The sequence below is a fragment of the Ascaphus truei genome, chromosome 3 (genome assembly GCF_040206685.1).
Source record: "Ascaphus truei isolate aAscTru1 chromosome 3, aAscTru1.hap1, whole genome shotgun sequence".
Classification (NCBI taxonomy): Eukaryota; Metazoa; Chordata; class Amphibia; order Anura; family Ascaphidae; genus Ascaphus; species Ascaphus truei.
Window position 1 is genome coordinate 941,742 of NC_134485.1, and position 27,997 is coordinate 969,738.

General features: G+C 44.7%; 1 protein-coding gene across 2 annotated transcripts in view; it reads left to right on the forward strand.

Moving 5' to 3' along the window:
* Positions 1-27,150, forward strand: part of ALOX15B (arachidonate 15-lipoxygenase type B) — a 125,656-nt gene extending 98,506 nt beyond the window's left edge. For both annotated transcript variants that reach the window (XM_075593495.1, XM_075593493.1), the window contains exons 9-14: positions 2,029-2,115; positions 7,553-7,722; positions 16,713-16,834; positions 17,251-17,351; positions 25,393-25,563; positions 26,754-27,150. In XM_075593495.1, the coding sequence (XP_075449610.1) occupies positions 2,029-2,115; positions 7,553-7,722; positions 16,713-16,834; positions 17,251-17,351; positions 25,393-25,563; positions 26,754-26,933 (831 nt within the window). In that variant the 3' untranslated portion in view covers positions 26,934-27,150. The remainder of the gene's footprint in view (positions 1-2,028; positions 2,116-7,552; positions 7,723-16,712; positions 16,835-17,250; positions 17,352-25,392; positions 25,564-26,753) is intronic.
* Positions 27,151-27,997: the final 847 nt, after the last annotated feature.

Genomic DNA, 27,997 nt, shown 5'->3' on the forward strand with positions numbered 1-27,997 from the left:
TATATAATATATACAAAGGATATATAAAGTGATAATAACCTAAATGGATTTTTTATAATAATATATTATTAATATCCTATGTGCTCAATACGTGAATAAATAATATATCACATCAGTATATAATAAACCGTGAAAAAATGGAAAGAAGTGGTAAACCAGTCCTTTTTCAAATGAAGTCCATCAGTAGTAAACAATGAATTCTGGTGTGGGGGTCTCCGGCAGCTCTCAAATAGGGTGTACCACATCCAAGAATTACCTATGGGAAAAAGAGAAGAGAGAGCGCATGCCCCATAGCGTACAATTGTACATTTATTGGAAAAGAGGAAGGGGGGATGGGGAGTAGGGGTGAAAATTCACTCACAATGGTAGGTGAATAAAAGGCAATGTGTGATAAAATCACCGCCAATCTGGTCAGTCAGCATGCAACTTCAGCAGTCCCAATCTCACTTGACACTGCAGACAGATAGTATCAGATGCAAGACTCCAGAGGCTCCTTCCGTGAGGCAAAACCAAGTTTGTGGAGGTAGAATGGTGTCTTTTACAGCAGCTGGCCGCAATGTTGATCTGCGCTCGATGTGGCCCATCATGCGCATGCGTTGTGATGTAATGCCGCTCCCTGACGCGTTTCGTCACGTAACTGCGACTTTGGGTTGCTGCCTTTGAGAAATTCGCAGTTATATTGTGGTTCATTAGTATACCATTGAATTTGTTTGTGCCTGATTTTTTTTTGTAAATAATTTCTGTCATGTTTTTTCTTATTATTGAGATTATTGATGTCTTTATTGACTGTCTTGTATGTTTTCTATGGTGCCGTGATGCTATTGGTTGACCGATATCGGTCAAGCTGTCACTCAGTCAGCATACCTCATCATTGGTACTTGTTCCATGGGGGAGGGACATTGGTGTGATTGGAGGATGGCTCTTCCGGTTGATGGCTCCCATAAGGTATCGGTGCCTCGAGCGGAACACTACTCTTTGACAAAGTGCACGGATTGCACAAAACGCGTCAGAGGTTCCTTTCAAGATTTTTGTTTTAGCTTCAATGTTGCCAAACATTCAATAAATAGTCTTTTTATATAGAGATCCAGTATCGACTTCCTTTCCTCCATTTGTAACGCATCGTTAGCACTTGTTGGTGCGCAGTGCACCCCACTATCTGTGCACCCAAGGAGGATTTTTTCTGCACTTATTGGAATAGCAGCAGACTCTCAGTTACCCACAGGGAGGTTATTGTAACATTGATTGATTCTGGTTCACGGTCACTTTTTTTTACTTGTTTGTTTTAACTTGAGTGTTAAAGCTACACTTTTTATTCACTCATATAAATGTTTTTTCTGCACAAATTGTTTGGGTGCTATCACTAGGTTTGGGTGCTATCACTAGGTTTGGGTGCTATCACTAGGTTTGGGTGCTATCGCTAGGTTTGGGTGCTATCACTAGGTTTGGGTGCTATCACTAGGTTTGGGTGCTGTCACTGGGTGTGGGTGCTGTCACTAGATTTGGGTGCTATCACTAGGTTTGGGTGCTATCACTAGGTTTGGGTGCTATCACTAGGTTTGGGTGCTATCACTAGGTTTGGGTGCTATCACTAGGTTTGGGTGTTATCACTAGGTTTGGGTGCTATCACTAGGTTTGGGTGCTGTCACTGGGTGTGGGTGCTGTCACTAGGTGTGGGTGCTATCACTAGGTTTGGGTGTTATCACTAGGTTTGGGTTCTATCACTATGTTTGGGTGCTATCACTAGGTTTGGGTGCTGTCACTGGGTGTGGGTGCTGTCACTAGGTGTGGGTGCTATCACTAGGTTTGGGTGCTATCAATAGGTATACACTTTAATGCTTTCACAATACACATTTGTGCGCTGCAGATACTTTTAATTCTCACTGTACCTGAAAAATTCTATGTACAGAGCTGCAGACACTGTCAGCACGATATGACAACACATTATTATTATTATTATTATTATTATTACCAGGTATTCAAGTAGTCATGTATTTGTCTCTCAGGCTCATATACTTCCCTCACTTCCAGCTCCTGATCCCACACATTCGCTACACGCTGGAAATAAACGTTCTTGCCAGAGGAAACCTCATCGGTCCTGGTGGGCTCTTTGATCAGGTGAGACAATGTTCCATCCGCCCATCATTCACTTCAGTGAGATGTTCCTCTCTGTGAATGCAGAACTCTGGGAAAATCTCATCCTTCCAGCTAATCCTGTCCCTTTGTCTTTACACCTGAAATATTACTGTTTGCTCATTTGCATGTCTTAGACAGGTCTGCATCCCCGCCTTTCATCATTATCACCCAGCACACAGTGTTTCCACTGCAGCAAGGGATTCTGGGAAATGATGAGACCCATTAAGGTTGAAACAGTTGTCTGTGGGTAGGTTTGCTGGCTATGCATATTAACCCAGGCTATGCTTAAAGCTATGAAATGCAGCAAGCAAAAGCTTACAGGGGACCATGTTAAATGGTTTTGAAGCAAAAGGTGGCACTGTGTCTAGCGACGTCCGGAGTTGAAAAGCCTCAGAGACCCTAGGTGTTAGGGGGCCGGAATATGTGTAAGTATCCGATATCGGTGTGAAGTATGGGCGCTTCACACTTGGTAGCTGTAACGGAAATGAGGGTAATCAGCGCATTAATAAAGGCAGTGTGCTCGACTGGTTACCCCTATTTGACATTGGGGATGAAGGGGATAATTTTATATGCACCATACATGTACTATTTTTCCCTCTGTCCCTTGTTATCCCCATTTTGCAGGTTTGTTTAGGCCTGCAGTAGTGTATTACATGGTATACCGGCATTACTGGTTTTGGACACAAGAAGCCGCTGAGAGCTCCAAACCGCAAGTTAATTGGATACGCGTGGCGCGGTCTCTTTGTTCCATTGCAAGGTATAGGTATCCATTACTGAGACTGGAAGCCGTAACCGCAGAGTCAATTGAATCAAAGGCTTGCGGTTTTCAGTCTGAAGTGGTTATCGGATACAATGTATCTCCGTCCCGGTTAGCAGCGTAACTTGCAAGGCAGCCGGCAATTGGCGTGGGAACTCGGTCAATGACGTGGGAACTCGGTCAATGACGTGGGAACTCGGTCAATGACGTGGGAACTCGGTCAATGACGTGGGAACTCGGTCAATGACATGGGAACTCGGTTAACCAGAAGTCAATTGACATGAGAAGCCCATAGCCCAGCATTGCCAGTCCAAGGAGAAGCTCTAACTCGGGAACAGAAAGGGTTAGCACCCTGAAATTTGGTATGCAGCCCCAGAGTAATACCCCAAGCACACACATATTAAAATTATAACTTTGGGATAAGTAAAACATGTATTTTTAATAAAGTGTATTTTTGGTTGCAGTTTCAAAAGGACAGGCAGGGTAAATTTTTTCTGTTTGCCTTTGATATGCAACTAGTGACTAAATGCTTTTACATACATGAGCTGGGGGCACTTCCTTCTCAAACTTCATAGACCCCCATTGAGGCGACGCCTATAGGTCTAGGGAAGGGTTGCCGTTGAAAGCCCCCAGAGCCGCAAGTGTGAAATAGACTGGATGGTTGCTGAATGAGAGATCCTGGGCTAGTTCACACCTTACGGGCAACCCCACGCCTGGGAGACACCAGGTAAAAAGGGGGAGTACACATATGCTAAGCAGCCAAGGTGTCAATGTCGCACAGGCGCTGTATTAACCGGAAATCCCTATAGTGCCCACGCTGCAAACTGTGGGCCAGTTGGGGATTGGTGAATGGGAATATTCCCCAGAGAGGGATTGGGTGGGTATGTTGAAGATATGATCTCAGACCCTAAATACATGCCCTTCGTCTTTCGTCTTTGTTCTACAATGTGAACGAATTTCCACTTTGCTTCTACAAGCGACTGAGAGCAGCAGCAACGATTCCTAAATGCAACGAGTTAATTACAACGGAACCAAGGACAGACTCTGCTTCAGGATTTCGTTAGTGCTGGGGGATATCTAACGAACCCCAACGGACCAGAACGAACTTTGCCATATTCACGGACTTATTGGGCTGGCATGGTGCGCCCCTGCAAACATGACTGCATTTTAAAAGACAATATTCCGGCGCTTTGTTTTACTTCTGGACATTCTATCCCGTTCTCTCCCACAGTAAGTGTTTTGTCAAGTATATTCTAAGGTTGTCGTGTGTCTGTCTATTAAGGAAATAAATGTCAGTTTATTTTGCTCAACTTGTGTGCTCAATCTCGTGCCCCAAAATATAAAATTGTTGATAAGTTCTGTCCATCGTGACAGGCTTGTATTTACTGGTGGCAGCTTGTGGGATACTGATTGAGCCTATATTGCAGTTTCCTGTGGGGCTCTGTAATGTAGTGAGGACCTCGCAGCTTGCAAGCTCCTCAGACAAGTGGCAACTTACACACACTACCAAAGAAGTACAAGTTAATTTACTGGTCTTTTGACCCATACACCGGGGGCATCATGAGTCAACGCTCAGGACGGTTCCGTTCCTGGAACCGAGAGCAAGTCGTGGAGAGATGTACGGGATATGGCTTAACGACAGACGGTCCTTCCAAGAGTCAGCTGGAGGAAGACTTAGAAGAGTATGAGGGCAGAGCGGCCCTATTAGATGTTGTGGCAGTAGCCAAACCCCAGAATTACTGTCGCCTGGTAAGAGGTTGGTCCCGGTCTGCTAAACAGCTTAGGTGTCAAGTTGGCACATGCTCTGTGCAAACCGGGAAGCAACTTCTGCCCTTTTTGTGAGCTACTGGCAAGTCTGGGATAGGTGGGAAAAGTTATTCCCATGGGGGGATAGGCTGTATATGTTAGGCATAGGATCCTTTACCCTATAAAGATGCCTGCAGCCCAGTCCCAGTGAGATTCATCTGAGATTCAACCAAGAAATATCCTAGTTCCAGCGTCAGCGGATGCGGAGTGTGAGGGGTTAATTACATCGAAACCAAGGATTGTGCCCTCTTCCAGAATTCATTTGAGCTAAGGATTCACAAACTAATCCTGTAAGGACTTTTCGAAATAATTCCTATCGGCGGAGATATAGGGGTGGCAAGTTGCACCCCTAGCCCAGGACTGTTGCATGGCTCAAATCGCACACCCATTTGCATGCGTGCAAGGGTGTCCAGAGACTTTGTTTCATTCAGTGGACATTTTATTTTGTTTCCCCATCCCAGTAAGTGTATATTAACTGTAATTGTGAAGTATTGTGTGTTTGTCTTAAAAGGAAATACATATAGAGTCCAGAATACATTAAAAGTCCCGAATCCTGATATTAATTTGTTGGTAAGACCTGGCTTACTGTGACCCCCCCCCCCCCCCCCTCTAGGAGCGACCTCCGGGCGACTCCATGAAGGCTTTTCTGGGAATTTCAAGTGGATTCTCCTGATCATCCTTGCAGCATGAACCCGATGACTAGGAACCCAAGACCTCTCTTCTGGACCAAAACCCTTCCTGTGAAACAGGTAGTACAACAAGCCTCTGGAGAATGTGGAATCCAGGATGGATTGAATCTCGTATTCGGGTTGCCCCTGTCCCATAACGGAGGTGGTGGGTACAACTGGAACCGAGTGTGTGTTCTGGATCACTGGCTTGAGTAGCAAAACATGAAAGACTGACGGAATTCGGATGGACGAGGGCAAGGACAACCGATAAGAAAAATAAATATACCCATAGCGCAGATCAATATAATAAAAGGTATATGTTTATGTATAAACTCAAAAATGCGCACTTACAATATAACAAGTTAAAATCAGCATATCACACTAATGTGTAAAACAGGAGAGAGCACCCAATGCCGTGGCTCACCGCACCGCCTCCGTTAAATGTCCGCAATTCGCAGTGGAGACTCCACGTGTAGCTGTTTGTCTCCCGACAGCCTGCAATGGCTCAGCTCCGTCGCGGTCTCCCGGATGGTGCGTCACTTCCGGTTTGGCTTCCGTTGTGTGCAGTCAATCGGCAGCACGTCTCTCCCCTCTCACTGGTAGTCTGGGCGGTCCCACTCTACGCGTTTCGCCTGACGTGACCCCCAAATTTCAGCGTTCCCCTGCGCCTCCCCCTTTGTTTGTACAGAAAGTGGGGGGCCTCCGGACTTGAACCCGCATTCATGCCTGCCCTCATGCCTGCCCTGTTATGTTAGCCATAGACATTGAAATTGGTATCGGATCACCCCCCATAAAGTAGTTGAAAGTTTCCAAAACATACGGGGACAGGATCACCTGAAATTTCTTGTAATATAAGTTGGTAAAACCATCTGGGCCCGGACTCTTAGCAACCTTTAAAGATGTAATCGCTTCTGCTAGCTCTTCGCTTCTGCTAGCTCTTCGCTTCTGCTACTGTAGCTCTTCCTGAGATATTTTCTTATTCAGGGACTGTAAATCCTCCTCGGAGAGTAAGGGGAGGTTACATTGTTTTAAATATTGCGAGATTGCCTCAGCATTTTTTTTGCTTTCTTTTGGGGAGTTTAAGTTATTAAGTTTGGAATAAAAATGTGTGAATATTTTTGTTTTCATCGTAAAGGATTTGTCCAGATTTAGATCTTATTGACGAGATCTGGGATTTAACTCTGAGACCTCTTCATTTTCTGGCTAGCAACCTGTCAGCTTTATTGCCCTTATCGTAGTAGCGTTGATCAGTCCACCTCAATGCTCTCTCTACCTCTTCAAGTTGGAGATGTTTGAGCTCCATTCTTTTTTTTTTCTAACTTTTATAAAGTTTTCTGAGGGATTGTTTTTATGTTGTTGTTCTAATTTAATAATTTTGTCCATGATAACGTGGTATTGTTTTAGCATGTTTTTTTCCTTTAATAGGCTATGGATATGAAATCCCCTCTAATTGATGCTTTGTGGGCTTCCCACAACATTGCGGGATCTGAAACTGAGCCCTTATTTATTGAAAAGTAGTCAGATAATTTTGCTTAATTGTGCTTAATTGGGAGCTTCAATAGAGAATCATTTAATTTTCATTTATACGAATTGTTTTTTTACAAATGGTAGAGAGAGAGTCAAATCGATAAGGGCATGGTCTGACCAGGTTCCTGGGCCTATGTTCGACTGGGAAGATGCCTGAAGAATATTTTTGGTACCCAAAAAAATAATCAATCCTTGAGTAGGTCTGGTGTGGTGTTGAGAAAAAAGTATAGTCCCGCTGACCCTGGTGCAGTGCCCTCCAGATATCCACCAGAGAAAAGTCCTTTATCAGGTCTTTACATTTTTGGGACGTTTTTTGAACTTGGGTGGAATGTTTGAAACCTGGGGTGGAGGATGTATCCTGATCCGGGGAGCAATTATTAGGGAAGAGAGGGATTGTTTTTCCGACGATTCTAACACTTTCGTCAGAAAAGATATTTGTTTTTCGTTAGGAGCGTATATATTAATTAGAGATACTGGGGTCATTTGTTGAAGAATCCCTTTGTAATAACAAGGCTAAACATGGAATGTAGATCAGGAACATTCCGAGGGTTTAAAAGAACGTACACTACATACTGTATCTATATAGACTTACTTTTCAGCAAGATAATATTATTCTGCTATAAATGATTGACCCAATTTCCTTTGTGTGTGTTTCTTTCAGGCAGTTGTCACCGGAAATGGGGGAGTCCCTGTTCTTCTGAAAAAAGGCATGGAACGTTTGGACTACGGCTCCCTGTGTCTCCCTGATGACATCCAGGCCAGAGGAGTAGAGTCCATTCCACATTACTTTTACAGAGATGATGGGATGAAGATCTGGTCGGCTGTAGAGAGGTACAGAGCCAGAGAAAATAAATAACCCGCATGTTGCCCGGGACTCTGCACCACTCAATAGGACTTGTGGTCTGTAGATTCCTTCTCACAGGATTACCGACGAGTCAATTCTTAGTTCAAATCACCATTTTTACTTCTCAGGAACATGCATGAAATAAAATGTTTCAGGCTGCACACAGGCTTTCTTCAGGTTAGATGTAGCTTATATACCCCCGTCTCGAGCTGTTAGTACTCGTTTCTGGTGCCAAATAAGGTATTTCGCCCTATTTCCTGTTCAAACTAAGTTTCCCCGATGTTAATCACTATTTTACCAGCTCTGTGCGTTTCACTATATCCCACGTTGTAACGCATCGCTCAGCGAAACAAAAACATTTTTTTTAGATGAGACAATGTAAACCAGCTTAGGTTTAAAGTAACAGATTATGTACTGACATTGAAGAGGGGAGGAGATAATAATATTAAAGAAATAATATTATTGCAGGATAATGTAGATGTATTTTGTAGTTTGAGTCTATGGTGCCTGTGACAGGGTGAAGTCAGGTACTGATAGTTATGCCTGAAAAACATGCATCTGAGTCCTTCATGCAGCACTCAGAGGGTTAACCCAGGAAGAATGGTTGGGCTATCAGGAAGTAAGCGGAGACAGCTAACAGCCACCCTTGATAATGAAGTTAATGCTTGTGGAAGGTGGCTGTCTCAGACTGCAGAGCTGTCCTATGCAAGCTGCTAGCCAGATGGACTTCCAACCCTCTCTCTCTCTCTCTAAAACAGAGTAAGAACTGTTATATTGTTTCCTGACTGTTGTTTTGTATGTTTAAAGGTTGGGAACTGTATATAGCCAGCCAGCCTGATAGATAGGGCTTGGATTGTTAGTAAGTTTTCCCAATGTGGAGTAGGTATTATTTTGCTGCAATGTTTCCTATGGGTTTTGTATTGCCTTAAAGGGACAGTGTGCCCAAATGTTTAGTTCTGCTGTGGAGAAATAAAACCACTTAACATTTGCTTTAACCTGAAAGTACGTGTGGACTATTTTCTGACCTCGCCTACAGGCCGCCCTGCCACAGGGCCTATTCACAAAGTAGTGATAAGTGGTTTAATGGACAATAAATGCCTTTATAGTGTGAGGGCCTTCTGTTACTCACAAAGCAGTGATAACCGTGCAGTATTGCGCTATAATGGCTTTTTATGCCCCTAAACTGTCAGAGACAAAAAAAGTCCCCGTGGGTGTCCGAGGGCCTCACAGAAGTCTGGGGGTCCTCAGGTGGTCCCCATGGGTTTCTGAGGGTATCCGCTGGCCTGCGGAATCAATCCTGTGCTGGTAAAAAAGTGCAATACATTACTATAGATACACCCCCCTACAAAGAACACATACAGTAGAGTAATGGACAAAATTACTATTTTTCGGATATGAATAATAGTGCATTTGCTATGTAAAATTAAACATAAATCAGCAGAATAAGTAAATGAAACTGGCACTTACCCCTGCCAGGATGAAGGCCGTCCTCATCCTCCGTGGACATCAACAATACAATAAAAATTACTCTTATGGCCCCTAACCCCCTAATCACCTTAGCGGTTAGTAACCGATATAGTAATTAAGGGGTTAACCCAACATCACCCGCTACCCACCAACCCTACCCAGGGATACCACTCCTGCTACCCATTGTTTGGCACAGTGTTAAAGTATGCCCTTATAATATGGGCATACTGTACTTTGCCACTATAGAATAAATGGGGAAGCTAAAAAATAAATAAACAGGCCCAAAATAAAACACATTCCATAGAAAAATAAACACATTACAAATGTCAATATTCCAATTGTTTGGCACAGTATTAAAGCATGCCCATATAATATGGGCATGATTTAACACTATGGCAGTCAATGGCCAACCTAAAAAATAAACAACCACCAACAATATTCAATTGAATTTAAACAATAACCAAATAAAAAATCAATTAACAAAATTACCAGCAATAAATAAAGCAAATACCAAATAAACACCAGAATTAAAAATTGATATACCAAAAAAAACATCAATAAATAAAAGAAAACTACAAATAAGCACCATTAATAAAAAGCAAAAGGCCAAAAATAAACCACAATTAAAAAGCAAACACCAAAAAAATTACAGAAATAAACTATTGAAAACACAACAAAAAATCCCATAATTCAAAATCAAAATACAAAATAAATAGCAGAAATAATTAAAAGCAAAGAACCAAAATACATGCTTTGTGAATAGGCCCCAGTGTATTATTGTATAAATAGCTTATATACCCTTATTCTATTCCTTTGCGTTCCAGCAGCCTTTTCAGGTGGAACGCATTATGTCATTCGATGATTTGACACCCTGAACCCCGAACTGGATGTCTGAGGGGTTAATTTGAAGTATCTAGGGGAGTGACAATGCCCATTCCGGTCCGTCAATCGATTGGTTCCAAAATGAAAACTTAAATTAGAGCGAAAATGGGGAGGAATACCTTGTTTGGTGCCAAAAACTAGTACTAACAGCATCAGAAGGGGGTATATAAGATAGATGGGTATGAGAATGGTTTAACAACTTACCTGAAACGTCGTATTTTCAACCATTCCTGAGAAGTCAAAATAGTGATTTGAACTAAGAATTGACTCTCCATTTATCCCATGTGAAGGAATCTACAGACCGTGAGTCCTCCTGTGCACTGAGCGGAGTCCCTCCAAGCTGTGGGTTGTTTCTGAACTGATTTGGCGCACCTAAGGATACCAGCACCCTTACAGTACTGTATATAGAGTATCTTGAATGTATTTACCTACACTGGCGACACACTTTATTCGAGCTCGGCTAGTCCCACGAATTCGGGTATACCCGGGTGTATTAAGGTTTGTGACTGTTTTCTGCCCGAGTGCATTGGGTTATTCTCCAGGCAGGGATTGAAGCATTTTATTCCCGCTGATTGCAATACTGCACAGTATATATATATATACTGCATTACAATTCATGAATTTATGCCATCTGGTAGACACGCGAAGCATTGCAGCCTATTAAATCCTAATCATTATCATTTAACAGATCAGCCGCCCGTCAGCCAGGCATGAACCCAGGCTGGGAAGGCAAACGCAACGGGGCTTGTCAGAGGTGAGGAGCGGCGCATTCCAGGTATCTGCCAGGTACATACTGGGTATTTGCTCGAATAAAGTGTGTCGGTGCAGTATACGCTCTTTTTTATTCTCTCTTTTGTTTGGAAGTACGGAGCCAAGTTGGCTAAATTGGGAGATCACACAATTACTAACCTTGCTGTATTCAGACTGGCATTAAGATTAGGAAAGATGCACATGTGTTTCTGAATAACATTCTCAAGCGGTGTTTCTCCCACCCTCTGAGAGATTTGCTGTGCTACCAGGTGGGCAGTGCTAGTACCTGCTGGCTTACAGGATACCGAGGTGTCGCCGGTGGTAATGGGGACATCAGGACAGGCTTCTGGGGTAGATGATTGGTCTTTATCTCATTGGTGTCAGCGCCTCCATCTCTTACAGGCTCCAGGAATGTGAAGGCAGTCCCTGCAGGAGAACTCACTTCTTCCCCAGGCAGACTGCACACCCAGGCAGAAGTATATTTTATAACGAGATTGATCTTTATTCTTCTCTCAGCATATAATAGCATACACTGGGTATCTTAGGCCTCCAACCTCCAGATGGTCCCTTGACTCACACCCCAGCCATGGGCACCAAGGGCGGTCCCAACTCTTCCTTTACTCCTTGATAGAGTAAGGGGTATGGTGCTCACCCCCACTCCCCCTAGGGGAGGGGACAGACAATGCCAGAACCCTTAACACCTCTGCGTGAGACCATTCTCTCTCAAGGGGGAGAGACAACTGCAACAATTTGGTAGTGCAGCCCCTTAAGTACCGAGGGGGAAGGTCCAAGGTCTGAATACTTTATTGGGCAGAACACAGGCCTTGGCCTGCCACCTCTCTGTCACATAAGGACACTGCTTGCTGGTGCATGGAAAACCCTGAATTGGTCCTGACACTGCCTGCATTGTTACCAAGGCTTACATGTCAGGGAGGGCACGTTAGTAGCCAAGCCAGGTATGGCTACATTCTTCCTCTGGTGGAAAATCCAACGTCCCCACTTGGAACCGAATTTGAAGGTACCATCCTTCAGATGAACAACCTAAAACAAGATAACAATTTGTTAACACTCATCATTGGTGATTGATCTCATACACCTTATTACAGTGGTGAAATATTGTGGGTTACTCCCAACATGGAGAACCTGTACCCCCTCAATAATAATGGGATGAGCCGTGCTTTTTAACAAGCTTGCCTGCATAATCAGGAACCATTACTGAAAACATCCTCTGGTGTTCTGCTCGGGCAGGTGCTCTACCGTGTCCATCTAAATTGAGCACCCCACTTTCCATACCCCCATTAATTTTGTGATCTGATCTTCAGACTGGAAGATAGAATGGTGGCATTTAGATGATATATTGGCCAGTATGACACCGGAGCATGAGGATTTCCCTGCCAGCCAATCACCGATTTGCCGGTATTGTACAGCTGGGCGGGCACCTTTTCTCAGTCTGTACAGGGGCATGCACCAACCTGGCACCTCTGCCGCTTTGCATTCTGAGCCCACCACTGTCCAGTCTCCACATAGTCTGGCTTCTGGCAAATGGTGGCCGGAGAGAGCCCTGTGTTAGCCCAGGATGCGGGTACTGAAGCAGATGTCAGGATGGGGGAATGTATTCATGTCAGGATGTGGGTACTTGAGTGTAACTCCGGTACTCCGCCTACCCTAACACCTTGGTATCTCTGAAACTTTCAACTCCAGGACCCGAGCAGACACAGTGGCACCAAGCCTTGTGGCCATTTGGTCTCTCAGAACCAAGGACTTGGAAATTCCCCAGCTCAGATACTGTGCATAAACATATATATCTTTATACACCAGGTTAATAAAAATCTCACACAATTCTTCCGTCCCTCGTCTCCCAGGATTCTTTGAAATTACGCGCACGTTCATTTTCAGAGCTCCTAGACCTTCCTATAAGAAGTTTACAAAAAGTTGCTTCAAATAACGCTTAGGTTCATTTTCACAGTTGCTTCTATTGTACCGAAGGTGGACTTAAAATAATTTCACTCTCGCAACCATATAAATGTTTGGAGATACCCCTTATATCGGGTCCGGGGGTTTGGTGCATATACCGGGGGGGACTTCCCCTAAACCAGGGTCCCCTGACTATACCTGGGATACACAAATCCCTATGCCCCTTTTTACCTTTCTGGTCTGTGCTGAAGCAGGGACTCCTGGCGTTGAGCTGCAAGAATGTTTTCAGAGTAGGATTTTGACCAGAGCATTGTGCTTCATGGTATCCGAGAATCTGACCTGATTCCCGGACCTGATGGCGTGCACAGTCTTATAATACCCTCACAAGCCTATCTGGACAATGGGCAACCAATCTTTGGTGTGGGAAGCACACTCCCACCTATAGCAAGGTTGCCAACAGTCCCGGCAACCGGGCAAAAGGCGTCACGGCAGGCTAAGGGTCATTGACTTGAAAATCTCTGAAGCTGGTCGCTGCTATTTCTTCGAAAGCATCTTTGGTGAGTTAAAATTTTCCGCTGCTGTCTTGACGCTTAGAATCTGAGGACCGGATTGGCTGCTGGGTTTCTTATAGTATTTCAGATTTATTCATGAAATACTCCAGCCACTCTGAGCCTGGGACCTTTAAAACCAACCAATCAGAGGGCTGCCAGTCTTCCAAAGCCAGGCAAACGGGCCTTCTGAATGTAGCAAGGGCATGCGCGAGTTGACTACCTTAGCCACTTGGCAACCCACTAGCCTCCACCCTCCCCCCCCCTCAGAGTACTGTTTTTAAAAGTCCCAGATTATTAGTATAATACATTTACAAACACTGCAGTTTAATAAAAATATACTTTTACACTTTTTACCTTGGCTAAGTCTTTTGGGCTACGAGGGGTAGAATGGGACTCTCCCATTCGCCATATCCCTCATACACTGTAATTCTGACTTAGACTGTAAAAACCTTATAGCCACATTGGCTATAACACATTTTATGAAAAATGAAAAATATTTCCCATTTTTTTCTTTAAAGACCCACAGTGAAATGAAAAGATACTTAGCTTCAATCTCAGAGCTTTCGCTCCTTCTCTTAAGAAACCTAAGCCTTCAGCATCCATATTTCTCACTGGACCAGTCTGAACATCGCACTTCCTTTGCAGCCAAAAATATATATCCTCTACCACTACAGTCTCAATATCAAAGATAATATTCACTTCCACGGTCGCTGGGCGAGATACCTGGATAACTTTAAAAAATTCCCATTCTGGATTATCCTTCACTTCTCTGTAATGAAACCAGGGAGGTGAGTCATGTAACTTTTTTCAAGGGAGGATTTTGACCGGAGTGATGTGTCTACATGTCCCCGGGAATCTGACCTGATTCTCGGACACATTTTTGGGGTAACCAGCAACTATTGGCCCCTTCTACCTAGACATATTCTGACAACACTTTTACTGCAAAGTCCTCCCTGAGACTCACAGCCTGAGAATCTCCCTGGTTAGCACTCCTGGAAAGGTAAAACACACATACAATCTTATATTGCAATACAAATCCATACATTGCAGGTAACATAGATGGGTTGAAGAGCTGACACTCTAAATTCCCCAATATGGCTCTGAGGTTACCAGTCTGGCATAATACCTTTATTAATGGCCTGATTACCCCCTCACCGTCACAATACTATTCATCCCTGTGCCCTATTCTTCTTTCTGGGCTATGCTGAAGTAGGGCACCCTAATTGTGCGTCCCGCTTGTGTTTTCAAAGGGAGATATTTACCGGGACAATGTGCCGACATTTATCTGAGAATCAGGTATGATTCCCGGTTACATTTATAGGGGAACCGACAACTCCGGACCCCAACTACCTAGGCACATCCTGTCAACAATTCCTCAGCAAAACCAACCTTGAAACTCATCCCCCAGCAATCCCTGCTCACTGGCATGCCCAGAAACTCATTCCCCAGCAATCCCTGCTCGCTGGCACGCCCAGAAACTCATCCCCCAGCAATCCTTGCTCGCTGGCACGCCCAGAAACTCATCCCCCAGCAATCCTTGCTCGCTGGCACGCCCAGAAACTCATTCCCTAGCAATCCCTGCTCACTGGCATGCCCAGAAACTCATTCCCCAGCAATCCCTGCTCGCTGGCACACCCGGAAACTCATCCCCCAGCAATCCCTGCTCGCTGGCACGCCCGGAAACTCATCCCCCAGCAATCCCTGCTCGCTGACATGCCTGGAAACTCATCCCCCAGCAATCCCTGCTCGCTGGCCCGCCCAGAAACTCATCCCCCAGCAATCCCTGCTCGCTGGCACGCCCGGAAACTCATCCCCCAGCAATCCCTGCTCGCTGGCACGCCCGGAAACTCATCCCCCAGCAATCCCTGCTCGCTGGCACACCCAGAAACTCATCCCCCAGCAATCCCTGCTCGCTGGCACGCCCGGAAACTCATCCCCCAGCAATCCCTGCCCGCTGGCACGCCCGGAAACTCATCCCCCAGCAATCCCTGCTCACTGGCACACCCGGAAAGGCAAAAACACACACAATACTTTTATTACAGGTAACATATTGGAAAGATACAATGTAACTGGGCTCAAGAGCTAACTCTCTTGGACCCTTATACACAGATCAGGGGTAACCCAAATAGGCAGCCTTTATTTGAGAGCCTGGTTACACCTACCGTCACATAAACTGATTGGTCTGTAGTTCTTGAGGTCTTTGTCTCCTTCTTTGTGGATGAGGATAACTAAGGCAATGCTCCCAGACTCTGGAATTTCTCTGTTCTTCAAGCTGCATGTAAAGAGTTTTTATTACCTTTTCCCAGCTTCATTCAAGATTTCAGCAGTAAATCCATTTTCCCTGTGAGCCATCCCATTCTTCGTGGATTTTATTGCTTTTGACACTTCTTCTGGAAGGATGCATTGATACATCACTTGTGGTTTCTTCTCGCTTGTCCTCCATGGGAATATGTCCTGTGTTATCTATCTTCAGTTACAATTTAATGTAGAAGTCCTCAATTCTCTTTATGAAGAATCACATATTGTTGATCCATCATCTTGTTTGAGTACAATGATTTGCTTCTTTCCAATCATAAGTTGTGTCTTTGTCTTTTATGAGCTTTGTTATCTTCAATAATCGTCTTCTTCATATATATATGAGAGAGACATTTGGTGGCATGGGGGGGCAGTAACATAGGAGAGAGTGAGATGGGGTATCTCAACCTGTTTTAATGCTGGTGTGTGTTACCCAGGAGTAGACTGGAGGAGTAGTAGGAGTAGTACTGGAGTAGTAGTAGTAGTAGGAGGAGTAGTACTGGCTTCCTCCTGCTAAACATGCTTTCACTGATGGGCTGATCCTTCCCTAGAGTCAGAGGAGGTTGGGCCAGCAGGAGCCTCTGTTGTGCTGTTAATCCCTGGGGGCCCTAAATATGTATAGGAGAGAGAGGGTATTGTGGGTGGGGTGGAGTTCTGGGGGAATATTAATTTTAATGGGAGGGAATATTTTTTTTTGGTTCTTTTCTGCCTTGGATCTGGTCCTATAGATCTGAGCTGTGCTCAATTCAACTTGAATCTATTGGGCTCCAATTTTCAACATTTTGCTTTGAAGTACAAAATTAATGTCCTTCTAGTAATTGCAATGCTCCCTTCAGCTTGTGGCTAAGTCTGCCACCTCCTATGAACACGATCCACTCCCCCCTCACTAAGAACTCACCCTTCTCTCCTAGAGAAAGGCAAGACCTGTAACCATGTAGTGACCAATTCACTTATGGAAATTGTTGTTTTGTCACTGACACTGAATTATTGGAAAAGCCAGCTGCCCATTGTCTTGGTCTTGTGTAGAGCTAAGGAATCCCACCTCATGCTGAAGGGAGAGTAATATGTGATGCTCACATACATCGTAACTCATGTGATTCTTCCTTTGCGTCCTCCAGATTTGTGTCTGACATTGTTCGTTACTATTATGAGAGCGATGAAACTGTCCAAACGGACCCTGAACTCCAGGCCTGGGTAGCAGAGATCTTTAAGGAAGGATTCCTGGAGAGAAAAACCTCAGGTATGATTTATAATCTGTCAGTCTGTAGAAGATCTTGTCTAATGTAGACACCAAGTTACAAAGTCTGACAATTTGTCACAAGCTGGGTAACAGGTAATAATATTTGAACTCAATGTCCAAGATGAGGAAGGTGCTGAATTAATGTGACACTCTTTAAATCAGGTTACCAGCCATATTATTATTATTACTATTATTACTATTATTATTATTATTATTATTATTATTATTTTAAAAGTCCCAAATCCTGCTTTATAGTCCCACATACATGGAAACTCCAGCTGTTTTTACTCATTTGCTCCGGCCTGCCGGGCAGCACCGGGCTGTTATCCAAGCCTGTGTCCCTCCTACTGCAGCTGCAAGAAGATACACTATTTGTACACTGTGCCAACCCGTTATCTTCCTTGTGCCCACCCCAGGAATACCATCTTTCCTGGAGACTAAGGCCGAGCTGATCAAATACCTGACCATGGTGATCTTCACTTGTTCTGCTCAACATGCTGCAGTCAACAGCGGCCAGGTTAGTGATACCTATTAATACTGCACAGTATGCTGCAGTCAGCAGCGGCCAGGTGAGTGATACCTATTAATACTGCACAGTATGCTGCAGTCAGCAGCGGCCAGGTGAGTGATACCTATTAATACTGCACAGTATGCTGCAGTCAGCAGCGGCCAGGTGAGTGAGACCTATTAATACTGCACAGTATGCTGCAGTCAGCAGCGGCCAGGTGAGTGATCACTACAGTATTAATACTGGACAGTATGCTGCAGTCAGCAGCGGCCAGGTGAGTGAGACCTATTAATACTGCACAGTATGCTGCAGTCAGCAGCGGCCAGGTGAATGAGACCTATTAATACTGCACAGTATGCTGCAGTCAGCAGCGGCCAGGTGAGTGATACCTACAGTATTAATACTGCACAGTATGCTGCAGTCAGCAGCGCCCAGGTGAGTGATACCTATTAATATTGCAGAGCATGCTGCAGTCAACAGTGGCCAGGCGAGTGAGACCTATTAATACTGCACAGTATGCTGCAGTTAGCAGCGGCCAGGTGAGTGAGACCTATTAATACTGCACAGTATGCTGCAGTCAGCAGCGGCCAGGTGAGTGATACCTACAGTATTAATACTGGACAGTATGCTGCAGTCAGCAGCGGCCAGGTGAGTGAGACCTATTAATACTGCACAGTATGCTGCAGTCAGCAGCGGCCATGTGAGTGATACTTATTAATACTGCACAGCATGCTGCAGTCAGCAGTGGCCAGGCGAGTGAGACCTATTAATACTGCACAGTATGCTGCAGTCAGCAGCGGCCATGTGAGTGATACTTATTAATACTGCACAGCATGCTGCAGTCAGCAGTGGCCAGGCGAGTGATACCTATTAATACTGCACAGTATGCTGCAGTCAGCAGCGGCCAGGTGAGTGATACCTACAGTATTATTACTGCACAGTATGCTGCAGTCAGCAGCGGCCAGGTGAGTGATACCTACAGTATTAATACTGCACAGTATGCTGCAGTCAGCAGCGGCCAGGTGAGTGATACCTACAGTATTAATACTCCACAGTATGTTGCAGTCAGCAGCGGCCAGGTGAGTGAGACCTAAAGTATTAATACTGCACAGTATGCTGCAGTCAGCAGCGGCCAGGTGAGTGATACCTACAGTATTAATACTCCACAGTATGCTGCAGTCAGCAGCGGCCAGGTGAGTGATACCTATTAATACTGCACAGTATGCTGCAGTCAGCAGCGGCCAGGTGAGTGAGACCTATTAATACTGCACAGTATGCTGCAGTCAGCAGCGGCCAGGTGAGTGATACCTACAGTATTAATACTGCACAGTATGCTGCAGTCAGCAGCGCCCAGGTGAGTGATAACTATTAATATTGCAGAGCATGCTGCAGTCAACAGTGGCCAGGCGAGTGAGACCTATTAATACTGCACAGTATGCTGCAGTTAGCAGCGGCCAGGCGAGTGAGACCTATTAATACTGCACAGTATGCTGCAGTCAGCAGCGGCCATGTGAGTGATACTTATTAATACTGCACAGCATGCTGCAGTCAGCAGTGGCCAGGCGAGTGAGACCTATTAATACTGCACAGTATGCTGCTGTGAGCAGCGGCCAGGTGAGTGATACCTACAGTATTAATACTGCACAGTATGCTGCAGTCAGCAGCGGCCAGGTGAGTGATACCTATTAATACTACACAGTATGCTGCAGTCAGCAGCGGCCAGGTGAGTGATACCTACAGTATTAATACTGCACAGTATGCTGCAGTCAGCAGCGGCCAGGTTAGTGATACCTATTAATACTGCACAGTATGCTGTAGTCAGCAGCGGCCAGGTGAGTGATACCTACAGTATTAATACTGCACAGTATGCTGCAGTCAGCAGCGGCCAGGTGAGTGATACCTATTAATATTGCAGAGCATGCTGCAGTCAGCAGCTGCAATGTGAGTGATACCTATTAATACTGCACAGTATGCTGCAGTCAGCAGAGGCCAGGTGAGTGATACCTATTAATACTACACAGTATGCTGCAGTGAGCAGTGGCCAGGTGAGTGATACCTACAGTATTAATACTGCACAGTATGCTGCAGTCAGCAGCGGCCAGGTGAGTGATACCTATTAATACTGCACAGTATGCTGCAGTCAGCAGCAGACAGGTGAGTGAGACCTATTAATACTGCACAGTATGCTGCAGTCAGCAGCGGCCAGGTGAGTGAGACTTATTAATACTGCACAGTATGCTGCAGTCAGCAGCGGCCAGGTGAGTGATACCTACAGTATTAATACTGCACAGTATGCTGCAGTCAGCAGCGCCCAGGTGAGTGATAACTATTAATATTGCAGAGCATGCTGCAGTCAACAGTGGCCAGTCGAGTGAGACCTATTAATACTGCACAGTATGCTGCAGTTAGCAGCGGCCAGGCGAGTGAGACCTATTAATACTGCACAGTATGCTGCAGTCAGCAGCGGCCATGTGAGTGATACTTATTAATACTGCACAGCATGCTGCAGTCAGCAGTGGCCAGGTGAGTGATACCTATTAATACTGCACAGTATGCTGCTGTGAGCAGCGGCCAGGTGAGTGATACCTATTAATACTGCACAGTATGCTGCAGTCAGCAGCGGCCAGGTGAGTGAGACCTATTAATACTGCACAGTATGCTGCAGTCAGCAGCGGCCATGTGAGTGATACCTACAGTATTAATACTGCACAGTATGCTGCAGTCAGCAGCGCCCAGGTGAGTGATAACTATAAATATTGCAGAGCATGCTGCAGTCAACAGTGGCCAGGCGAGTGAGACCTATTAATACTGCACAGTATGCTGCAGTTAGCAGCGGCCACGCGAGTGAGACCTATTAATACTGCACAGTATGCTGCAGTCAGCAGCGGCCATGTGAGTGATACTTATTAATACTGCACAGCATGCTGCAGTCAGCAGTGGCCAGGCGAGTGAGACCTATTAATACTGCACAGTATGCTGCTGTGAGCAGCGGCCAGGTGAGTGATACCTACAGTATTAATACTGCACAGTATGCTGCAGTCAGCAGCGGCCAGGTGAGTGATACCTATTAATACTACACAGTATGCTGCAGTTAGCAGCGGCCAGGTGAGTGATACCTACAGTATTAATACTGCACAGTATGCTGCAGTCAGCAGCGGCCAGGTTAGTGATACCTATTAATACTGCACAGTATGCTGTAGTCAGCAGCGGCCAGGTGAGTGATACCTACAGTATTAATACTGCACAGTATGCTGCAGTCAGCAGCGGCCAGGTGAGTGATACCTATTAATATTGCAGAGCATGCTGCAGTCAGCAGCTGCAATGTGAGTGATACCTATTAATACTGCACAGTATGCTGCAGTCAGCAGTGGCCAGGCGAGTGAGACCTATTAATACTGCACAGTATGCTGCTGTGAGCAGCGGCCAGGTGAGTGATACCTACAGTATTAATACTGCACAGTATGCTGCAGTCAGCAGCGGCCAGGTGAGTGATACCTATTAATACTACACAGTATGCTGCAGTCAGCAGCGGCCAGGTGAGTGATACCTACAGTATTAATACTGCACAGTATGCTGCAGTCAGCAGCGGCCAGGTGAGTGATACCTATTAATACTGCACAGTATGCTGCAGTCAGCAGCAGACAGGTGAGTGAGACCTATTAATACTGCACAGTATGCTGCAGTCAGCAGCGGCCAGGTGAGTGAGACTTATTAATACTGCACAGTATGCTGCAGTCAGCAGCGCCCAGGTGAGTGATAACTATTAATATTGCAGAGCATGCTGCAGTCAACAGTGGCCAGTCGAGTGAGACCTATTATTACTGCACAGTATGCTGCAGTTAGCAGCGGCCAGGCGAGTGAGACCTATTAATACTGCACAGTATGCTGCAGTCAGCAGCGGCCAGGTGAGTGATACCTACAGTATTAATACTGCACAGTATGCTGCAGTCAGCAGCGGCCAGGTTAGTGATACCTATTAATACTGCACAGTATGCTGTAGTCAGCAGCGGCCAGGTGAGTGATACCTACAGTATTAATACTGCACAGTATGCTGCAGTCAGCAGCGGCCAGGTGAGTGATACCTATTAATACTACACAGTATACTGCAGTCAGCAGCGGCCAGGTGAGTGATACCTACAGTATTAATACTGCACAGTATGCTGCAGTCAGCAGCGGCCAGGTATGTGATACCTATTAATACTGCACAGTATTGCTGTAGTCAGCAGCGGCCAGGTGAGTGATACCTACAGTATTAATACTGCACAGTATGCTGCAGTCAGCAGCGGCCAGGTGAGTGATATCTATTAATACTACACAGTATGCTGCAGTCAGCAGCGGCCAGGTGAGTGATACCTACAGTATTAATACTGCACAGTATGCTGCGGTCAGCAGCTGCCATGTGAGTGATACCTATTAATACTGCACACAGAGAAGCTCTTTGTCTCTCATTTACTATTTTGCTGGTCAGTGCGGCTTCTCTCTTACTGGTTTCTCTCCTCTTTTTCTCACCTGGACAATTTTGCCTGTTTCCAAGCTTCACACAAATAATCAGTTCTCCGTAACATATCGGTGTCACGGGAGACCAGGAAATTTACACCTTTATACCGGGATCATATCACTGAGCAGAACCAATGAGTAAAATAAATTGTGTTTTATCCTTAGAAACAGACGTACACACAATGAATTTCAATATACAGACGAAAAACACACTTACTGGGGGTTATCAAAGTAATCTTTTCTTGTCCAAATGGCTCTGATAACAGTCTTAACAAGTCCTTCCAATGACCAGAATGTACTCACAAAAGTCCTGGGACTGAATTTGGCTTGTAGTACCAACCGCGACTGCTACGTTCCAGTTTCAGAACTTGGCCCCTGAAAATGTCTTAATTTAAACGACACTAGATGGCCCTCTAATACTCTAAAAATGTGCAAATCAATTCTATACAGTGTATTAATATGGTGCAAAGTGACAAATAAATCAAATAAAATAAATCACGTGCAGTAAGAAAGGTAAAAAAACACACTCAAACCCTTAGAAGGACTGTTTCATGGTCCAAACGAAAATGGGCAAAGAAGAACCAGGGGAGCGATGATGAACCTTAAAAAGAATAAAGACTACATACAGTAGAGGCAGCGATTATTCTAACAAAAACCAGTGGCAATTCCCCAAAAGACCCAGGTACATTGTGAATACATTTCCTTAAACTAGCCCCAGCATTTTTGCATTGATTAATGGCCTATCAGATTAACAGCGGGGGTCCCTGGCAGTCCCATTCAAACTGAATTGGACTGCCAGGGATCCCTGCTGTGTTAATCCTATGGGTCGTTAGTCAATGCAGAAATGCCTTAAACGTGCCTCAAACTAGCCCAGCACACACCCAGCACACACCCAGCACACACCCAGCACACACCCAGCACACACCCAGCACACACCCAGCACACACCCAGCACACACCCAGCACACACCCAGCACACACCCAGCACACACCCAGCACACACCCAGCACATACCCAGCACACACCCAGCACACACCCAGCACATACCCAGCACACACCCAGCACACACCCAGCACACACCCAGCACACACCCAGCACATACCCTGAATGTAACCCGGCTAGTTTAAGGCAAATGTTAGAATAAGCGTTGCCTCTACTGTAGTACAATATTGTCTAAACAAAACACAATGTGTAGAAAGCTCCCAAGTGAACACTCACAATGTACTGGAAATAAATATGCAGTTATCCAACTAAAGTGGATGGTCACAGGCTGGAGCAGGTAGGAGGTATCACAATCTCAAAAGAGAGAGACACAAAGCCAAGGTGCAAATGGTAACAAACGATTTATCCAAAAAAGTAAAATTGGAAGCTTTCAAGATCCAAAAGGAAATACAGCATGGAAGGTGATGTGGAGATGGTGTCTGAGTAGCGATCTCAGAGTCACAGCACACCGCCGCCACTGCAAGCCTCCGTTCTGTTTCTTTGCCGGGGGCCGATACGTCACTTCCGGTGTTTTGGCCGGTTGGGTAGTGACGTCACGGGATTCCAAGCAGTCTCTCTCCCTCTCTAATTCGTGGGCTGTGGGATGGGAAGGGAAGTAACTTTGGATACAACGTATCCTTTGGGAACGGGCCTGAAGAAGGGGTTTAACACCCGAAACTTTGTACTTTTTTTTAACGTTTTTACGTTTGTTCATACCCCATCCCATCCCTTTCCTCCCTCCTCCCTTGTTGTTGCATTGTGTTTTTCATTCACTTTGTGTTTTGTTCATTAAACCTTTTGGTTCACTGCCCCCCTCTCTTTTCTTTTTTTGTGTGCTGGGAACAATTGTTTTCTCTACTGTGCTTCAATGTATCCGAGAATCTTACCTGATTCTCGGGTACATCTTTGGGGTATCCCGTACCTCGCTGACCCCGCTACTTAGCCACAATCTGACCAGACTTTCTCTGCAAACCCCCTCTGAAACTCCGGCCCTGCAATCTCTGCTTTCTGGCACTCCTGGAAAAGCAAAAACACTAAAATTCGTTATTGTCACTGTCACGGTAGATCAGGTCTTATCTACACATTTATACTGTGATTCTGCACTGAGCACACAAGATGAGTGAAATAAATTGTATTTTATTTCCTTTTAAGACAAACACACAAATCTTCACAATATACACTCAATAAAACACTTACTGGGATGGGGGGAAACTAAATCAATTGTCCTTGGAACGAAACAAAGTCTCTGGGCACCCCTGCACACATGCAAGTGGGTGCGCACAATGATCCGTGTAGCAGTTCCTGGCTAGGGGCGCAACTTGCCAGCCCTCTATCTCAGCCAACAGGGAAAAAGTGTGTTCAGTCCTTACAGGGTTCGTTCGGGAACACTTAGCTCAAACAAATTCCAGAAGAGGGGGCTGATCCATGGTTACGATATTATTAACCCCTCACACTCCAGAACCGCTGACGCTTGAACTTGGTCAAATCGTTGTTAAATCAGATGAATCTCCCTGGGACTGGCCAGCAGGCATTTTTATGGGGTTGAAGGTCCTATTCCCAACATAGCACTCCTGGAAAGGCACAAACACAAACATACAGTATTATTGCATAATTTACACACAGTCACAGTGATACATGTACAACAGCTACATCCAAGTTCTGGCACTCTAGGACATCAAAACATGGACCAGGGGTAACCAATGGGCTTAACCTTTATTAGTGAGCCTGGTTATTATTACCCCCTCACTGTCACATACATGTCCTAAGTCAGGACCATCAGGAATAGAATAAAAAGCTGCATTTTATTTTCTAATAGCCTATATTCTCCACACACTGCCTTAGACTTAGATTTGGACTCTAAGAGACCACTCACATCTTTATACAGTATATGGTCGAACTACCCATGAACCCCTATATAGGTTCTGGGTGGCGTTGGCAGTAACTGGGTATCCCCCTTAACCTAGGGGCCCCTCATAGTTACAAGGACACTTTGCATTCATTTGCACCATTTACCTTTCTGGGCTGTGCTGAAGCAGGGAACCGTAGTGGTGAGTTGCACAAGCGTTTTCAAGTGGAGATATTGCCGGGACAATGTGTCTACATGTATCCAGGAATTAGACATGATTCCCGGGTGCATTTTTGTGGTATCCAGCAACTATGAACCCCGACTACCTAGACACATTCTGACAACACTTTCCCCCGAAACCCTCCTTGAAACTCATAGCCCAGCAATCCCTGCTCGCTGGCATCCCTGGAAAGGCAAAAACACATAAATTCTTTATTGTCGCATAATTACACAGTATGCATATAGAATGGTTAGGCTCAAGAGATGACACTCTTGAACCCCAATACACGGATCAGAGGTAACCAAACAGGCTTAAACCTTTATTAGGAGCCTGGTTACCCCCTCACCATCATAGTTATACTTCCCCAGGCAACATGAATGAAGTTTAATAATATGTAATATAATATGTTTACATAGACAATATTATTATACAGGCCTAATCCTCCCCGTACTCCCCACCCTTCCATGGGTTGTGGTCTAATCTATCTTTACTTTTATTGAACTGCAGTTTGACTTCTATTCTTGGATGCCCAATGGTCCAGCGTCCATGAGAAAGCCGCCTCCCACAGCCAAGAACACCGCGACCTTTCAGAATGTCCTTGACACTTTACCTCAAGTAAACTCAACCGCTACAATCATGATCACTGCCTGGCTGCTTAGTAACGAGCCAGAAGACAAGGTGAGTTTCCAAATAATTTATGCAACTCGGTATATGATTAAAATTAGAAACAAGGAAAGTTCCAATAATTAATTGCTTTGCAGGTAATAAAATCAACAGCTTTATGGAAACCAAACAGTCCAATAAAAATTGTAAGGACAAAAGCGCATCAAACTCTAATAAAAAGCCTTAAAGCTGCAATCTGCCTCATTCATAATTCAAAATAAATGTCCCATTTTTTGTCACCATTGCAAAGCCTTTTAGAAATCATTTTTATAATTTTTGATTAAATTGTTGAAATTTTACCTCTCTGGGAGATTAAAATAGCCACTGCCATTTACTTCCCTTAAGATAACAGAGGTTGTCTCAGGAACAGTTGATGCCAGTGAAATATTAAATAGGGGGGAAATGTTATACAATGGTTAGGACTATATATGAGCCCGACGTGACCCATCCAGACATGCGATTACTTCTTTATGGTTTGTGGGCTGCCAGCACACACTGGTCTTGTTTGTATCTGCATAAAAAGTAGAAACACTGTAACCTCTGTGTTTTGTGTGTTACATACAGGTGTGTCCTGCATTATTTTGCCATGTTCCTGCGCAAAGGGAGTTATTCACCGAGGTCCATTGAGGGTTAATACACCTGATCGGGCATTACCTGCTACTCAAATCAGATTGTTTGCGTTTACCTGCCACAGACCTTAGTGAATAATCCCCTAAACGCATCGGGAATGTAATGAAAGATACAGTTACTTTACAACTTGTATACACAAAGCTGCTTGTACTGAAACATGGATACAGATATTTACTGAAGTTTATACTGTGAGTAATAAATAAATGTCACAGGAGGACAGCACTTTTAACACATAAATTACCCAGATCCTTTGATTGAGTATTTATTTACAGAATCAACACACACACAATCGTTTGCAAAAAAACACTTAAAATACACTTACTGGAACGGGGCAAAACGAAGTCTTCTGTTCCCAGAACGAAATCTTTAGAAACAGAGTCTCTAAGCATAATTTCCCAGGAGAGGGAGTTGTTCACAAACAGAACCGCAAAACAGTCTTCGGCTAGTTCTGAGGGATCTGCTATACACTCATAGGTAAACATAGATAAACAGTATACTGTACGAGACTGCATTAATAGTGCGTTCTTCAGACGGTTTATAACATGTTCATGAGAACTGTCCTTTCTCTGTTGCAGAGACCTTTGGGCACATACCCTGAGGAGCATTTTACTGAGGAGATTCCCAGGAAATGTATGGAAGGTTTTAAGGGAGACCTGTCTGAGATTTCCAAGCAAATTAAGGAGAGGAACGAGAACCTGGAATTGACCTACCTGTACCTGGATCCAGAAGTGATTGAAAACAGTGTGTCCATTTAACACCAGAAGTGCTGGATCTGCAGCCAGCGTCATTGTCTCCTCTGGTGGGATATAGTGGGGGATGTCGGGAGTAAGAGTCGGCTCTTTCACTGCTGGGCTTCCTTTTGGTTCTAAAATAAATTGTGCTTTGGTTTTGCCGGAACTTGGTTTGGTAAATAATAATGGGGAAAACTCAAAGTGAGCAGGAATAATGATTAAAACATTTTCCAAACACAAACGTGTGTGCCCTTACTTAGTATATAGATGTATCTGTAGATCTATCCAATACAAAACCTTTGTTGAAGAACATTGAGTAGTGAGTCGTCAAACAAGCACAAGCCGTTATATTCACAGCTCTGGGCCCCGGCCTGAGACCAGTCACTCTGACCCCTTGTGTCTCTTACTCCTGGGGCTGGCAACATCTGCAGTTACTTTCCTATTTCAGTGCTCCCCATCCAGTCTCTTGTTATAGCTGACTCCAATGATCATTTTGGGGCGTTTATTAAAATTCAGATTTTTTTTCTTAAGATTATAACAAAGTATATTTTTTGGGGGGGTTTTAGTCTTTCACCGGCGAGGTTTCCCAACTCTGTGGAGCAAATGTGAGAGTCTTGGCGGTAAAATGAAAGTCCCGAGCGCAAGAGCCTCCTAAACGGTGGAAGTTCCTCCTTTCTTCTAGGGGAATGCTTTGTGCTAAGAGAAGGCACACAGAGACATACCTCCCGTAACCCCTTTCCATCCCCCCTTCCTTATCTTTCCATTCCCATCCTACACCTCCCCTTTCTCCTCGCCCTCGTTTTATTCCACCCTCGCCTACTTCCTCTTTACCCTCTGATCACCAATGTTTCTCTTCCATGACCTCCTATTCCCTTCTTCCCTCCCCCTTAGAGCCTTCTGCTATTCCCTTATTGATGTTTCCACCATAACCTTTTCCCTCATCTATCATCTTCAATCAATCAATCAATATATTTTCAGCATGCTGACTACCCTAGGATTTTTCAGTGTGACAGAGAAAAGGTAGCAATATGCGCTGCACGCAGAGTTTTATAAAAATGTACTTTTATTTAGGTTAATATTTCAAATAA